Here is an 18,542-nt window from a genome sequence, read left to right on the forward strand (position 1 = left end):
TCGATATGGAGCTTTATCCTGCTGGAAGTAGCCATCAGAAGATGGGTGGACTGTGGTCCTAAAGGGATGGACATGGTCAGCAACAATACTCAGGTAGGTTGTGGCTGTAACATGATGCTCAATTGGTACTAATGGGCCCAAGAAAACATCCCCCACACCATTACTGTACATCACTACCAGCAGCCTGAACCGTTGATACTGGGCAGGATGGATCCATGCTTTCATCTTGTTGATGCCAAATTCTGACCCTACCATCCGAATGTAGCAGCAGAAATCAAGACTTATCAGAGCAGGCAACATTTTCCCAATCTTCTGTTGTCCAATTTTGGTGAGTCTGTGTCAATTGTAGCCTCAGATTTCTGAGCTGACAGGAGGGGCATGGTGTGGTCTTTTGCTGCTGTAGCCCATCCAGCTCAAGGTTTGATGTATTTTGCATTCAGAGATGCTCTTCTGCAGACCTCGGTTGTAACGAGTGCTTATTTAAAAATAAATAAAATAAAAAACTGTTGTCTTTCTATCAGCTCAAACCAGTTTGGCCATTCTCCTCTGACCTCTGGCATCAACAAGGCATTAGCGCCCACAGAACTGTCGCTCACTAGATATTTAGTTTCTTTCGGACTATTCTCCGTAAACCCTAGAGATAGTTGTGTGTGAAAATCCCAGTAGACCGGCAGTATCTGAAATACTCAGACGAGCCCCTCTGGCACCAACAACCATGCCACGTTCGAAGTCACCTAAATCCTCATTCTGATGCTCGGTTTGAACTGCAGCAGATCATCTTGACCTTGTCTACATGCCTTCATGCTTTGAGTTGCTGCCATGTAATTGGCTGATTACAAATTTGCATTAACGAGTGGTTGGACAGGTGTACTTATTAAAGTGGCCGGCGAGTATATCTATTTTAATAAAATAAAGTAAAAGTCCAGTTTTTATACAATAATTTTGTTTTCATAAATTAGCTTGATTATATATATTTATATTAAGCTAAACTAAAATTTTAAAATATTTAAAAAAAAACTTTTAGAAATAATATTTTTAATTTTATTTTATAAATGTTGCTTTAGTTAACTTCTGTACAATAAGCCAGATTTCCTTATAATTATTTGCTTCTCACAATTTCTAGAGAAATTAATATGTTTTACCCAAACAACATTTCCCACCACTACCATAGTATGTGTGTGTTGCATTATCAAAAATTAAGAATTAGTACAGACTTCAGCCCTTAAGAACTGTGATCTTTTCATCATGTACTATACAAATGTGAAGTATCAGGAGCTGTAAATGATATTGGTTTTGAACGTTGTCTCCCGGTGATCTTCTAATTCATTTTCTCCCTCGCTTTCCTCTTTGTTATTTTTGTTATGGGGATTTTTTTTCTGTCATCTGCTCACTCAATTGAAAATAAGAGACTGTAATTAGCTCTTCTGCGGTCGACACAAAACCGGCCAAAGAAAGATGGAGCTATTGCAATTCTTAGAAGAAAGTCAATAGATGTCATTGTGCTTGTGTGTATAGATGTGTGTGTGTTTGTGTTTAATGTGTGTTGTGCTGCTTGTCTGTCCTTATTATCATTCTTGATAGTAGCTAGGCAAAGAGGCATATGCTATATAAATTCAATAGCGAGCTCAAATGAAAAAAAAAAGCCAGTAAAGAAGACAACCTTGACTGATCAATAAAGGGTGGGATTCCCTCTAGAGCTGAACACCATGACATCATTGAGGAAAAACTACACAAAGAAACAGACAGGACCAGTTCGGTGTCCGCACAGGGAAAACACAGTTCAGGTGTGATGCAGAAAAACGCAACGAGTTTCCTAAAAATATTAGAAAATGTACAGTATACCTGTAATATAGTAAGAAGTAATATTCTTAGGACTAATAATAATAATATAATTCAGAAGGTCATGATTCGCACTTGTTAAATAATTACTTATTTTAAAGATACAGAAGAATCTCTATGTCCTATATCTCCTAAGAATGTAAAGTAAAGCTATATAAAGTAGATATTTAACGAGTGCAAATCATGACCTTCTGAATGATATTATTAACAAGATTAACGTGCCAAAATTTTTATAAACCGCAAGCGTGCAGTGCAGACCTAATTATTACTTCTACTAATAAAAATAATAAGAGTAAATATCGAAATTATGAGGATAAAAAGGATAATATTTGTTTTCATTATTATTATCATTGTTATTATTATTATGACATACCCATTAAGTAATTAAAGGTTACTTGGGTAATAGAAAATATTATATAAAAAAAATATAAGCTAATATAACATAATATAGTGCAGGTAAATTGGGTAGGCTAAATTGTCCGTAGTGTATGTGTGGATGTTTACCAGAGATGGGTTGTGGCTGGAAGGGCATCCGCTGCGTACAAACGTGCTGGATAAGTTGGTGGTTCATTCCGCTGTGGCAACCTGGGATTAATAAAGGGACTAAGCCGACAAGAAAATGAATAAATGAAAAATATAATATAATACTAATATAAAAAAAGATAAAATAATATAATATAATACTAATAAAATATATAGTAATATAATATAATATAAAATATTATAACATAATATAATATAATACTAATATAATATAAGAAAATATAAAATAATATAATATAGTATAATATAATATACGATAATATAAAATAATATAATATAATAAAAATATAAAATAAGATAATATAATAAAACATAATACAATACCAAATAATATAGTAAGACATAATATAATACTAATATAATATAAGATAATATAAAATAATATAATATAGTAAAATATAATATAAGAAAAATATAAAATAATATAATATAATACTAATATTATATTATATTAGTATTATATTATATTATGTTATATTATTTTAAATAATATAATATAATACTAATATAATATAAGATAATATAATACTAATAAAATACAAGATAAGATAATATAAAATAATATAATATAGTATAATATAATATACTATAATATAAAGTAATATAATATAATTATAATATAACATAATATAAAACAATATAATATAATACTAATATAATATAACATAATATAATATAATACATTATAATAGAATAGAATAATAATATGATATAATATATTTTTTTATAATTATACATTAAATTATATGGGCATTAAGCAATTAAAGGTTATATAGGTGCAGAATGATATTTGCTGTAAAATAACGCTATTTCTTTCTATAATAAATTCATGAAGAGATAAAATGGCGTGCAAAATAATGTTTAAGGTGAGGTGTGTACTTTTGTCCAGTACTAAAGGCAACCATTACAAAAGTAATGACTGCTTTTAAAAAGCTTCCTTTTTCACCTTTGCAGACCCAACTTCACAGCGATTAACCTTTTCATGGAAATCAACCGGCAAATGGCTAACTTACTGTATTTTTTTCCTCACTAAACGGTGACGGCAGAAAGTCTTGTAATATTACACATTTATAATGTTTAAATCTGAATGTTAATCTGAAGGCTATATGTTAATCTAAAAAAATCAATACAGTGCTTATGAAAATCATCATTCCCCTTTGAAATAATTACTTTATTTGTCATACAGCCTGAAATCAAATCATGTTTCAAATAACTTTTGCAGCCTTTGGCAGGATTTTCTAGCCTTCTCCAAACCTCTGCCTTTCTACAACTTTATCTCGAAGGTCTTTTGAAAGCAGAGAAATGTGAGAAAATGTACAGATTTTCACAGGGTATGAGGATTTTCTACAAATAACACAATTATTTGAAAATCTGTGATATGAGGGTTTAAAAAAGACTACTGGGGTTAGCAATGTACACTACTAATCAAAAATATATATTTTTTTATATATTTACAGTAGGAAATTTACGAAAAATCTTCATGGCACATGACCTTTACTTAATATTCTAATGATATTTGGCATAAAAGTCAAACCTGTGCCTTTCTACAATCTTAGCCTGATATCTATTGAAAGCAGGGTGTAATGTGAGGAAACGTGCAGATTTTCACAAAGTATGAAGATTTTCTATTGGCACTATACTGTATGTGACCCTGGATTACAAAACCAACTATAAGTGTCCATTGTGTGACAAGTTATAAGTTACAAGTTCATTTGAAAGCTGAAAAAATGAGCTTTACATTAATGTATGGGCTGTTAGGATATGGCATTATTTTGCAGAGAAACAATTATTTGATTATCGGGAATCTGAGGGTTAAAAAAATCACTTTAATTCACGCTTATGATGAAAATCAACGTTTGGAAGCTGTTCGGACAGAACTGTGTGTATGTAACTGTATAGTATGTCCACAGTCATACTGGGGTGATATAAAGATATTAAGTCTCTCTTTTTAATTTTTTGACTGAAAAATAGGATCCAAATCCCTCCCATTTTGAGGCCCATCATATTGTGATGTAGGAGTGCGTTTTTCCACACCCTCCAAATGGATTGAAAGGTGCCATGTCCCTATAAGAAAAAGAAACTGGGATTAAAACATGTTACAACACTCTGTGATCAGCTGCCCCTTAATAATTAGTTTTATAAGTTTAAAACTTTTTTTAAACTGCAGGATAGGAAGCAGACAAACACTTCAGAATGCTGAGCCTGGAGAAGCAGCTACATTGTCCTCTGACACCAAAATGGGCAGATTCTACATTACATAATAAATGATCTGATGGGTATTTTTAAAATATGTTTTCTTTTTTATTATTTTAACAAAATGTAATTTCAGATGGTTTCTCTAACACTTTTTTGTACATTTTTTGTACAGTTATTATAGGTGAACATGTTTGACTGTAAAGTGGAACTGCAGAGTATGTCTCGGTTACTAACTAAACCCACGTTCCCCGAAGAGGACTGAGCTAAACTGAACTGAACTTAAACGTTTAAAAAGCTGAACCACACTGTTTCAATGTACTATGATCTTTTATGTGTAGCTGCTTTGACACAATCTACATTGTAAAAGCGCTATACAAATAAAGGTGAATTTAATTTAATTGAAAAAAGATTTCTTCAGACACTAATGGGAGATCACTAGACAACCAATCAATCTGAAGAGTGAAGCCGCAGTCACACCACATTTTTCCCCCTACAGACTTCCATTCATTTGACTTCCTGTCAAAAGGCGTACCAAACCGAACCATACCGTACCACTTTTTCGGCACCCTTCGCAAAGGGTACTAAGGGTACCAAAAGGCGGAGCTAGATGCACAGTATGCGAATAATAAGCCATGGTCAACCCAAACTCAAACAAAACTTGTCGTTGTCTTGATGAACAGCCACAAAGCCAAGAAGAACAAAATCTGCTGTGCCCTGTTGTTGTTTTACGAGCCCGAATAAAAGTAATCGGTTTCACTTTGTCCAGAGAGCTCGCGATCTCGTCTATATTTGAAATAACGAACTTTTAAAGCTCATTAATAACCTGCTCATGATCATTGATGCGCTCTGTTATCCGATGATCCTGACAGAAAGGGACAAACGCAAGAGTGAAGTGCGAAAAAACAAAGGAGAAGCCTGGAAAAAAAGCAGCAAATGATGCGTTTGCAACCTAAAACATGAACAAACTGCCATGTTTAACTATTATCATCACCTTTTGGACTATTATGAACACGGAATGACAGAATTACTTTCTAACAAGAGGTTACATGTGCTGGTGAAGATTACAGACACAGATGAGAGGTTTGCACTGACTGTGGGCTATGTTGCGTGTTGTTTTTGAACACAAATAAGGACTAATTGTATGCTGTGTGTAGTTTTTCTGTAATTGGTAACACATCGGAGACTGTAAGGGTTTGTATGTGTTCATATATGTTGCATTTATTTATTTATTTCATATAATTGCAGATGTTACATTAGGCTCTACAGTAGTCGCACTGTCAATGATCTGCAGCTATAATCAAATTATGTTAATAGAAAGTTAATAATGAACGTTTATACACAAGTATTTATGTGTTTAAAGCATTTGTTTTGTGAGAAGTGCTTCTCATATGATATGTGAACGACCCGTACAGCTTTACTGTAGACATTTCCTTGAGCAAAAATGACATCCTGTGAAACTTTCTGTCGTACACCACGCACACCAAAAAAGTACCATTGGTACGCTCTTAGCATGAAAAACACAAGCCTGATAAAGATGACCTGTATCGACCCATACCATACCATACCATACCATACCATACCAAACCATACCATACCATACCATACCATACCATACCATACCATACCATACCATACCATACCATACCATACCAATCAGTGGAAATGAGCCATATCACTCAGCTATGAACTGGAGACCCAAGAAATTCACCTTTAAAGTTGTCTAAATGAAGGGCTGAGAAATGCACATTGCTAATTTATATATATATATATATATATATATATATATATATATATATATATATATATATAATTCATATATATATATTATTTCTATATATGTACAATAGAAAATTTACAAAAAAAGTCTTGCTAATGTCATGTTCTCAGCAGTTCCTCTTTACAGTCACACACGTTCACTTATAACTGTACAGAAAAAAGTCTTAGAGAAACAATTCAAAATTACATTTTGCTAAAATAAAAAGAAATATACAGTGACCTTTACTTAATTTTCTAATGATATCATTTTGACCCATGCAATGTATTTTTAGATACGCCAAAAAATAATCCTGTGCAACTTTTTAGACACATTTAAGGTCTAGGGTCACAAAAAACCTTGCTCAAAGTGTGTATTTTTTATTTTAGCAAAATCCAATCGCAAGATGTTTCTCTAAGAGTTTATTCAGTTATTATAAGTGAACTTGTATGGCTGTAAAGAGGAACTGCAGAGAACCTGTGTTCAACGCTTATGACAGCTGCTCCATCTCTATCACAGCAATAAATAGTGCAGCTACACCTCTGTCTGTGTGTATGTGTGTGTCTGTGTGTGACTGACAAAATCACTAGTTGTCGATCTGTGTGTGTGCGTATGTGTGTGCGTGCTTCAGTAATATGTGTTTGATCTCGAGGGGAATCCTCCTCTCTTGTCCTCCATCTGCCACCAATCATGGCTGATGACAGAGTATTGATTGAAAGGAGCTTTGCACAGTAACAGGCTCCTGGGTGTGGTCTGATATATGCTTCATGCAGAGTCCTTGATCAAACGCGATAATATTTTCACCTATATACTCTGGAGTAAACACGTCGATAAATAAAGAGCTATTCTGTGTTCAAGACGAGGCAGCAAATATCATCAAGATCTCACGCAATAGGCCTGTATGTATGAGAGCCAGCTGGGTTAATTCGATTCAATTAGATTAGATAATGCTCCGTTGTGCGCTACTTGGGAAATGTGTCTTTGATTTTATAAACAAAACTATTTAAGAGCAAATTAAATATTACGCTTCGCCAAAATAAAAATATAGTATCGCATAAGAAAAATCACAACGGAAAAATAAAAATGTAATTGAAAATGATTAAAAACTTGAAAAAAAATCTATTTTGTTGGGAGTTTTTGCATAATGTGTGCTAGACTAATCAACATTTTCTGTTTGGCCTTTAGAAAGTATAATGAAAACAACAACAGTACTGAAATCTATCACCTTATGTAGCCACTCAACCACTCGAAGACATAAGTAAAACAGTTATAACTAATAACCTCATCAGGGCTCCAGACTGCAACTCAAAGGTTGCATTTTGCAAACATTTTCCCAGCCAGTGTGACCAGAGCTGATCCTAGACATTTAAGGGCCCTAAACAACTCTAAGAGAAAGGCCCCTGACAGTGCAATAATAAAACTCCTAAAATGACCTCAAACCCCACCTCAAAGGCTCTGTTTACAATATGAGTTTTACTTAAAAACGTATGCATTTTGTTTTAGTTACACATGACGTCCACATACATCTTTGACCCAGGAAAAGAAGTGATTTGAAAACACTAAAGAGCCTGTTTTACTTTGATGCTAGTGTTGTCTGTGCCAATAGTCTAATGGTTAGGTGCGCCAACATATAGCATTGTAGTGTTCACGTGACTTGAGTTTGATTTCCGGCTCAAAGTCAATTCAATTCAATTCAGCTTTATTTGTAGCGCTTTTACTATGTCGATTGTGTCAAAGCAGCTTCACATAAATGGTCATAGTAACTGGATCAGGGTAGTTCAGTTTTTAGTGTATTGACCTTATTCTAAAATGCGGAAGTGCGCCTGTTTTCGCGATTGTCTTAGAACTTCCGATTCAGTCGCCTATGGGAGAAATGACTAGGAATAATAAACGGCAGAAAATGGCCAAACTACTTGCTCAACAAACAAATGTTTGCATGACTACACAGACCAAGTAGCATAATATAATAAGAAAATATTAAATTGCAACATCAAGCAGCGTAACGAGCAGTTGTTAACGTCAAAAAATGAATGGAAGTGAATGTGACCGGAAGTCGCGAGACAAAAAGATTCAAATGGCAGCGCCCGCTCGTCAGCTGAGAATAAGGTGAATAAGTTCAGTTCAATTTAGCCCAGTTCAGTGTGGTTTGAAGTCATTATTAAGAGTCTGACACTGAAGAGCAAATTCATCGATGAGTAGCTTTTCAGATCCTGAACCATGCAAGCCAGTGGCGACAGCGGCGAGTCCTTTGCTGACCCTTCCCCTCTCTCTGCTCCCAATGATTTCCAGTCTGTAACCTACACTATGATATCCCAATAAAAGGTGAAAAACCCCTTAAAAAAAAAAAAGAATAATTGAAAAAAGAATATGCTAGTCAGGGTTAGGCGATGTCGACCAATTTGGCATTGTATGATGTCTAATGTGAAACATCGCGATGGGAGATGGCTATGAAATAATTAATAAATTCATAACGAGTGAATTATTTGTAGCCTGCCGTTTCTGACCCGCATGGTCTTTATTTTACCCATAACCAAATCATAAATAAATAAAGATAAGTTCCACACAAATTACTTCACTTTTTTACTTTTTCCGCTGGACTCTGGCATGAATAGTGATCTTTGGTGATGTACTGTAGTGATCTTTGGTGATCACTGAGTGATCTTTGGTGATGTACTGTATCGATGATTCGATATCGATGTGATCAAACAAAAAATCCGAACCCAACTCGATTTATTTATTCGACTCTGAGTCGACTATTTCACTAAAGAATCAATAGTTTTAAACACAGTGCACTTTTAGATTTAAACCTTAGCTGGATGTTTTCATTCACTTAGTAATATGTTACACACTGCATGGAAGCTCATTTTCAAAGAACCATAATAGGGGCTCTTTAATGTTACATTCACACCAAGAAAGCCTTCAATGTCTATTTCAAGAGTTCACACTTAGCCGATGATTTATAAAAGCTTGATTGGCATGCTGTCCTGGGAGAGAGCCCCGAGCTCAAGGACTCCTCGAGTCCAAGGCTTCCTCCCGTTTGGCAGAGCGAGAGGGGAGCCTGAGCTTGGTGAATCTCAGAACTCCCCTGCTGCTGTAGCTAAGGGAACACAAGGGTTAGATAAATGCTTGGTTTTTATGTATATTGAATGTCTTTGGATGGTGGGAGGAAACCGGCGCACCCGGGGAAAACCCACGCCGACACGGGGAGAACATACAAACTCCTCACAAACACCTACCGGTCCTGGGGGGCCAGGGCTGGCAGTGTTCTTGCTGTGGGGCTCGCAGTGCTGTCCACTGGGCCGCCGTGTCGCCCAGTCAGAGGTAAAAGAGGAGGAAAAGGGGAGGAGGGGGGTTTCTTCCAAACGAAGATAAAGTGAATTGAAAACTGTGGTTATTTATAGTAGCTTAGGTATCGAATGATTGGAAGATACTGATTAGCAAATTCAAGACCAGCCGTGATAAATCATAAGCACGTGATCCTCTCGAAATTAGTTTATGAATAAACTTCACAAAGTTTTAAGTCAGCTGAAAAGAGTAATGCTACATATATTTAATGTACACGTATGCATGTAATTTTCCACCAGTGATTCAAACCCATTCCCGCTGCATTTCTTGCTTTACTTGTTGAGCAGCGGAAATGCAGTTTTATCTGATGCCATGATGTTGGCATGACTAGCTTGTTTAGCCAGTCATTTTATTCAGAGTTTGTGCGCGCCAGTGACCTCTGCATGACTGCATCGCTTCCATCAGCGGCTCATCCTGTCGTTCACTAAAAGAGAGGGATTCTTTTCTCTCTGATAATACAGAACAAAAGAGCTGTTGTCAGTAGATCTGGATTAGCTTTTTTGTGCGTCTCTCTATGTGTGTGTGCGCACAGAAAGAGCGAGCGAGAGAAAGAAAGTGAGAGAGAAGTGGTATCAAGAGATCAATGAATGAGCGTCTCCGAGAGCTGTATTACTGTAAGCTTTGTAAACAGCGTTCTTCCTTTTGTCTGTGCTTTTAAGAAAGAGGAAACCATTCACACCCCCGTACATCAACACACCGTCCCACACACACTGCACACATTCCTGTTAGGCTGACACAGCGGGTTAGTGGATGTATAAACACTACACACCGGGATGAAAAGAGAGATACGAGCAGCTGAACTGCCGTGGAAATGCCTTTTTTTTCCCTGTCTCTCTGTTGGGATTCGTTCACATATGCTTGTGGCTCTTTTATGCATCAAACTAATTAAGCGTGCAAAAGAAAAAGGCATACACGATCCGTATTGTTTCAAAATCTAAATGTACTCTGTTTAACATCTAAACTGCTGCTGAGCCTGTGTTAATACTCAGAGATTTCAAAGGGGCCATATCAAGAAAACAGGATTTTCCTTGCTCTTTTGAAATACAAGAGTATTAGATTTCAGTGCATGACTCGCCCTGCACCGTTTACGCTACAGACATGAATAATACTGCAGATTGTGTGCCTTGTTGAGGAGAGCCGTGCTATTACTTTTCAAAGCGTTATGAGCTACGGTTTTTGAATAGCGGGTGATTAAAAGGATAAAAGATGCCATAGATGTACATTTAAAGGAGGGACCCGAGCCATGAGATTTGTGGCAGTAAACAATGGCCTAGCGACACCTTAACAACTACTTAGAACACCTTAATGCCATGATGTACTTTAAAGAAAAATAGTTTTTAATGGTAAAAATAAGTTTTGAAAAGGCTGAGAGATGGTCTGAATTATTAATCGAAGGCTATTTTCACGCACATTTTGGCAGTAAAGCCAGCTCTGGAATCAGATGTAAATCTCCAGCACTTACGCCAGAGGTCTCAAACTCAATTTACCTGGGGACTGCTGGAGGCAGAGTCTGAGGCTGGGCCGCATCAGGTTTTTCACAAGAAATTATTTTTGTCATAATTATTAATTTTTAATTTGTTTATTTTTTATTGTTTATTATCTTATTTTGTGTAAAAAAAAAATTAAAGATTTGAGATTGGATTCTTTTACACAAAATAAGATGAAAAAACAAACCAATAAAAAAAAATAAGAAAATCAATCAATCAATCAATCAATCAATCAATCAATCAATCAATCAGTCAGTCAATCAATCAATCAATCAATCAATCAATCAATCAATCAGTAATAATAATATTAATAATAATAATAATAATAATAATAATTAGATTTACTGTTATCTACCGTGCTTTTGTTACAGGAAAAGGAAGCTTGTTGTTGTCTAATTTGTAAACTGCCATACAGCTCTTAAATGGGTAGATGTGCACGCTGAAGTGCATGCTAGAGTGTGTGTGTAGTCATGTGATGTGCATTTACAGCGGTGTAGTATGGACGGAGATCTGTTCAGAAACGCTGGGTGAAACGCCGGTGTGGACGCTGATTGTTTTCATTCTAAAACGCCATTTCACAGCTAAAATGTATTACGGGGCCTAAAAGTCTTTAAAATCTCACTGCGGCTGATTGTGGGTGTATGTACATCTGTACCAGCTCTGCTAATCGACTCTCTAGTGTATTAATGTGTCTAATTTGGAGTTGTTAATTTGGACGCTATTCCTCTATTAATAATAAAAAAAATAGCACCGAGACAACAAATGGTAGCATTTTCAAATCCTGCACTTTGAAACATGTTTTAAAAAGTTAGTTTTTTCTGGCCCCGAAATGCTGTCAATCAATAGCCAAAACTCATAAAAAGTTGCCATTTTTTGAGGTTGACAGAATATCCCTTCTTTAAACAGAAATGCCAGCGGTTCGCTAGCTCACTGTACGTCAATGTCATTTTCTTGTTATTCACATATGAGTTCATGATTGTTGCTCCATCAGGAGACAGATCACAGTTGTGCTCGACTTACCATTGCCACATAAATCAATGGAAGGATGTTAAACTCAGTCTGTTCCTCTGTCAGTCACGGACCTCTGTTTAAAGGTCTTTCTTTTTTTTCTTCCACATTCTTCCAGGGCAAAAGCCCCTCAGAGTCTTTTAACCTTTGACTGCTCAGAGATTGTGCCTCTACCCCTGAGATGAACCTTATAAACAAAAGCAAGAAAAACTACCGGCTGTCCTCTTTCTCTCTCCTCCTGTTACCATTACAGCTTGTATATTCTGTTTGTTTTATATAGTAGTTGAATGCTTTATGGCTGTTGGTTCTTATTCCATGATTGAAAGGTGAGGTCACAGAAAAAGTGTAATGTTGAACTTACAGCACTTGTAGCATGTGAACAAGGAACTATTGGACATCCCATTTGAAACTTACATAAAAGATAGTTCATGCAGTAATCGATATTCGGTGTGGTATTTAGTGATTTAAAAAATGCAAAACAACCTCTGCTAATGGTAGCATGGTGGCTCAGCAGCAAGAAATTCACTGGTTCAAGCCCCGGCTGGGTCAGTTGGTGCTTCTGTATGCAGTTTGCATATTTTTGCATGTGCTATAGGCGAATAAGCGAAATTGGTCCTAGTGTATGTGTGTGAATGTGAGAGTTTATGGGTGTTTCCTAGTAATGGGTTGTGGCATCCTCTGCATAAAACGTATGCTGGAATAGATGGCGGTTCATTCCGCTGTGGCAACCCCTGATAAATAAAGGGACTAAGCTGAAGGAAAATTAATGAATGGACCTCTGCTGACCAAAAAGCTAGTCCAAAAAGAGCATATAGAAGCAAACACAAATATTAGTATCCGCTTGTTAGGTCATAACATATGGAATACTGTTTCCGGGTTCAAGATGCTACTCGTTTGAATTGGGAAAGTATGCTTATGACCACTTTTTAAGTCATAGCACATATTAAAGTGAATTTAATATATAATCATAGTGTATACATCAGTCTCTGGACCTGCTGCATCACAGACACCAATATGTTAACCATTTATAAAAAAATAATTACTTTCTGGCCTTCTGATATAGGCATAAATACATATAGATACATATATATATATATATATATATATATATATATATATATATATATATATATATATATATATATATATATATATATATATATATATATATATATATATACATAATTATTTTGCTTTTTTAAATATTTCCTAAATGATGTTCAATAGAACAAGGACATTTTCACAGTATGTCTGATAATATATTTTTTTTCTGGAGAAAGTCCTATTTGTTTTATTCAGACTACAATAAAAGCAGTTTTTATTTTTTTAATCACCATTTTAAGGACAAAATTGTTAGCCCCTTTATGAAAATGTTTGTTTCGAGAGTTTACAGAACAAACCATTGTTATACAATAAATTGCCTAATTACCTTAACCTGCCCAGTTATCCTAATTAACCTAGTTTAAATGTCACTTTAAGCTGAAGTGTCTTGAAAAATATCTTGTCAAATGTTATGTACTGTGATCAATGCAAAGATAAAATAAATCAGTTATTAGAAATGAGTTTTTAAAACTATCATGTTTAGAAATGTGCTGAAAAAATCTGAAAAAAATGGGAAAAGCCGGAAAAGTTAAGTTAACTATGTATGTATATATATATATATATATATATATATATATATATATATATATATATATATATATATATATATATATATATAGCGATTTTGATTCTCAGAAGTATGACATCGCTTTGTAAACATTTATTATTACCATTTGTTGAGTCTTATTTAACGTTACATTTAGTGGATCTTTTGTGTTGTCAGGATCCATTCAAAAACTTTAATACAGTCAAAAGTCCTTAAAAATGTCTGACCTCTATAACATAACATTCATAAAACAGTCTCATATTTACGAGTGCTCTCCATTACACAATAAAAATATCAGTTGATTAACAGTTGTGTTGTCCATTTATTTGTGCTTTATGTAATATTCATCTCTGCTTCGACAGCTTTAGATGTTGAATATTTAATAGTATGAAATAATATTTACAAGCGAACCCTTAAAATAACAGAAAAAGAAATTAGATAACAGCTTATTACCAGTATTGTACAACCCAATCAGTTTAAAATATATTAAAATATATTTCAAATATATATTATAAAAATTATATCACAAGTAAAATATTTACCTGAAAGATTGCTAAATTTAAAGGGATAGTTTGCTGCCATCATTCACTCAACCCTCACTTGTCAGAAATCTGTCCGAGTTTCTTTGATCTGCTGAACACAAAAGAAGTTATTTTGAGAAATGTAAGCATTGACTTCCATAGCATTTGTTTCCTACTATGGAAGTCAATGGTTACAGGTTTCTAAAATGTTTCGAGGTATCTGGCCAAACTTTCTCTTTAACGGAGAACTGTTATCAGTGGGGTTTTCTTTAAAATGAACTTTTAAAAATATCATTAAGTATCCTGTGATGTTTTGTTGTAATTTTGCTGCATGTTATGCCATGATATGTTGAGATGTTGATGTAATTTAATCTAGAAATGTAAAAGAATGTCTGCAACTCTTTACAATAATGGTTCATTGGTTAATGTTAGTTAATGTTAACATGAACAGACAATTAGTAATACATTTGTTACGATATTTAACCAACTTTGTTAATGTTAGTTAATTTAATTCAAGTTAAATCGTTCTCAGTTGCATTAACTAATCTTAACAAGCACAATTGGGACTTTAATTATGCATTAAGTAATGTGGAACTATAATTAATACATGCTTTACAAGATTATTCCTACTTAGTTAATGTTAGTAAATACATTAACTAACGGACCATTGTGTACATCTTTCACCAGTGTTTCTATGAGCAGTCCTTTCTGTTGTCCTTAACAATGGCTGCAATACTAATGTGTGTTTACACCCCTTCCAGCTCTCGTCCAGGACGCCCACCTAAGCGCTCCTATGGGGCCAGTGTTCAAGAAAGCCCCAGAATCCTCCACCACAGAGCAAACCTCCTGTCTCCAGCCCTGCTTTCACCCACAGGTAAACCCTCATTGAGTGCGCTGAAAATTTAGATGAGCCTCAATTTCCTCACTTCAACACATATGAAAAGTATATGCTTAAATCAGTCCCTCCTCTGCCGTCCTTCTGCTCATCTTTCATTCTGTGCCGCTCTGTTCGGTCATCTTTCATGCACCTTCTTTTTCCGGGTGACAGTGATGAATGACACACCCCAGCGGGATCACTCATCCATCTGTTCATCCCTCTCTATTTCCCTCTTCCTCTCACTGGCCAAAAACCTCGCAGCCCCCTTCCTCTCGTCTCAACTCCAACGCATCGGGAAGGGTGGACGGATGCTGAAATCGGCTCTGTCTTTAAGAAGAAAACATTTATTACACTTAAAAGTTATGCGTTCTTCCCACATTTAGATGAGTATGGCTAATTCTTAGGAAGCTAAAATGATGTCAGACACTTTTATGTCATAATAGTGTGGCTAAACTCCACCTCCACAGAATATGATCAACACTTAGTTCTACATCACTGCATGTTTAACCCCGCACACTGATTCACACTATAGTAAGGCAAGGCAAGTTATAAAGCACATTTCATACACAATGGTAATTCAAAGTGCTTTACACAAACAAGAATAAAAGAAACAAGACAATAAATATGATTAAAAAATTACTAAAAACAGATTAGAATGTGTTAAAAAAGGTTTTAAAGGATAGAAAATGAAAAGAAAGACAGAATAGTGCAACCTGTAGGCTATAGCACAGTGTTCATTCAGTCTTGCTTTAAATGTGCCTTTTGTTGGAGCACATCTGATCATGTCTGGAAGTTGATTCCGGTAGCTTAAGGTGTGACAATGGCGGTGGTGACGACATGGAGACAGATGGGATCCAAATGCAAGAAGTTTAATAGTTATTAGCAAACAAATCCAAAACACCAGGCTAAATCGTAGTCAAAAAGCATGCAGGTTCAAGAGTAACAAACAGAGTGTCCACCAAGGCAAAAGTCTTCCAAAAATCAGTAGTCAACAAAAACAGGCTCAAAGGTCATAACAGAAACGCAGATCAAACAGTGAGAAAATGCTTGGTAAGGCAGCAGATGCTGTCAATACTTCGCACTAAAGCTGCGTTCCAAATGGCACACTATACATTATGCACTCATGCACTATGTACTTATGCACTTACACGCTCAACAGGATAGTATATGTATGTAGTGGCGTCCCAAATGGCACACTAATGTTTTTTACTAAGCGGAAATTCAAACCGCTTTCCTGATGACGTTTGACGGTCGCCAAATCAGTGAAATAAACAACCGAATTATCAAATAATACCTGCCGTAAGTATTGCCGCATTCACCATCGGGAGGCGCTATAATCACTCTCGTAGGAGAATTTTGCTTTCACCATCCAAAATAAATAAAGTTATCCAACATGTGCGTCCGATAGCTCCGCCCCTTCCGGTACATAAGCAAATCGTTGAGTGCGTGAAGTTTCCATCATTACACACTTCATTTTAGCGGCTGAATGAGTGCATCATCCGGGTAATTAAAGTGCACTTATTTTTAGAGTTTTCAGTGTGAACACACTACTTACACTATTTATACTACAAAATAGCGTAGAATAGTGCATAAGTATGCGATTTGGGACGCAGCTTGAGTGTTTGGTATGGCCAGGTTAATATGGCCACCAAACAGGAAGTAACCAACGAAGAACTGGCCGTCAGAATTCCGATGTGGGCTGGATGAGCAGAATTCCCTCTGCTGGCTGGATGAGTGGTTGTCAGTCCTGTTTGTTACCGAAGGTGGATTCACCCTGCTTTGACTGAACTCTTGGAATTTTTAATTTACTTGATCCTAAAGATCTGAGGGATCTATTAGGTTTGTATTCAGTCAGCATATCTGTAATGTATTGAGATCCTAGGCCATTTAGTGATTTAAAGACAAGTAGTAATACTTTCAATTCTGAGTGTACCTGGGAGCCAGTGTAAAGACCTGAGGACAGGTGTAATGTGCTCTGATTTCCTGGTTCTGGTCTGAATCCTGGCAGCAGCGTTCTGGATGAGCTGCAACTGTCTGTCTTTTTGGGAAGGCCAGTGAGGAGTCCATTACAGTAATCCACCCTACTGCTGATAAACGCATGAACAAGTTTCTTTAAATCCTCACTGGAAACAAAGCATCTAATTCTTGCAATGTTTTTGAGATGATAGCATGCTGATTTACTACTGACTACTAAAACTCATGTCTGACTCCAGAATCACCTTATCTCTGTTCCCAAATGCAATGACCTTCAGTAGGTAAATAACGACAAGCAAACTCAGAAGGTTCCACCTTATATTACTCATTGGTTCCTCTTTTTGTTAAGTGGCCTTATGTTAAAGTTGGTCTTATGTTAAAGGTACACAAGCTGTCACTGGGGTGGTACCTTTACAAAAGGTACAAATTTGTACCTGAAAGGTCCATATTAATACCTCAAGAGTAAATATTAGTACCTAAAAAGTACAAAAGTGTTCCTCTTAAATTTTTTGGTATACTTTTGAGGTACCAGTATTGACCCTTTATGTACAAATGTGTACCTTTTGAAAAAAATACCACCCCAGAGACAGCTCGCATACCTTTATTTCTGAGAGTGTATGCACTTGCATCAAAGAATAAATACAATGTACTTATTATGTTTTAAAGTATTGCAGAACACTTCTGGTGCTCTTGAGGTGGGATAGAGACGGGTTTGGTGGTATGGGTGGGTTTTAAGGGTGGGTTAAGGTGTTGTTGCAATGTTAAATGCCAGAAAACAAATCTCACACTTGTTTATATAGTGGCATCTTTTTAAAGTGGCAAGCTTTAAAAAAAATGAGTAAACTAATGTAAGAAAAACAAAAACTAAATTAAATGTATTATTTACAAAAATCTTGCCTGATTGTGTGCTTGATTGACACAATACATAGTTTTTTAGATTTATTTATATATATATATATATATATATATGTTAAAATGCGCATTTAGGACTTAAAAATGTATCCGTTCCGTGTTTCTGAATCTTCAAAAATGTCTGTAATTCAACTTTTGCTTTCAGTTTCTAGAGCTCGTATGCGTTTTTGTATTACTCTTTTATTACATACAACTTTTCTTCTGGTTTCACAGCTGACAGCGCACGCACAGCCGCGGTACGGAGATTAAAAAGTAAATAACTGATTCATTAATCTGAACGATTTAGAAAAACTTATACTCGGAAAGGATGAAATGACATCTAAACTGGCTGCAAAATATATATACAGCTCTAGTAATGGTTAATCAACACATTTGCTTTATTAAAAAAAATCTACTTGCTTTATTCTTTCATTTATATATTTTTTAGAGATATTGTCAG

General features: G+C 35.5%; 1 protein-coding gene across 11 annotated transcripts in view; it reads left to right on the forward strand.

Moving 5' to 3' along the window:
- The window catches only part of dachb (dachshund b), a 103,954-nt gene that overhangs the window by 51,359 nt on the left and 34,053 nt on the right, over positions 1-18,542 (forward strand). For 9 of the 11 annotated variants that reach the window (XR_015475508.1, XM_087235084.1, XM_087235083.1 and 6 more), the window contains one exon: positions 15,102-15,214. Coding sequence is in view for 6 of the 11 variants with exons in the window: in XM_087235078.1 (XP_087091204.1) it covers positions 15,102-15,214 (113 nt within the window). In the remaining 5 variants the exon portion in view is untranslated. Of the gene's footprint in view, positions 1-15,042; positions 15,215-18,542 lie in introns of all 11 variants that reach the window. The other 2 variants (XM_087235081.1, XM_087235082.1) reach the window with 1 other exon arrangement.

This window comes from Danio rerio, chromosome 1 (genome assembly GCF_052040795.2).
Source record: "Danio rerio strain M-AB ecotype USA chromosome 1, GRCz13ab, whole genome shotgun sequence".
Classification (NCBI taxonomy): Eukaryota; Metazoa; Chordata; class Actinopteri; order Cypriniformes; family Danionidae; genus Danio; species Danio rerio.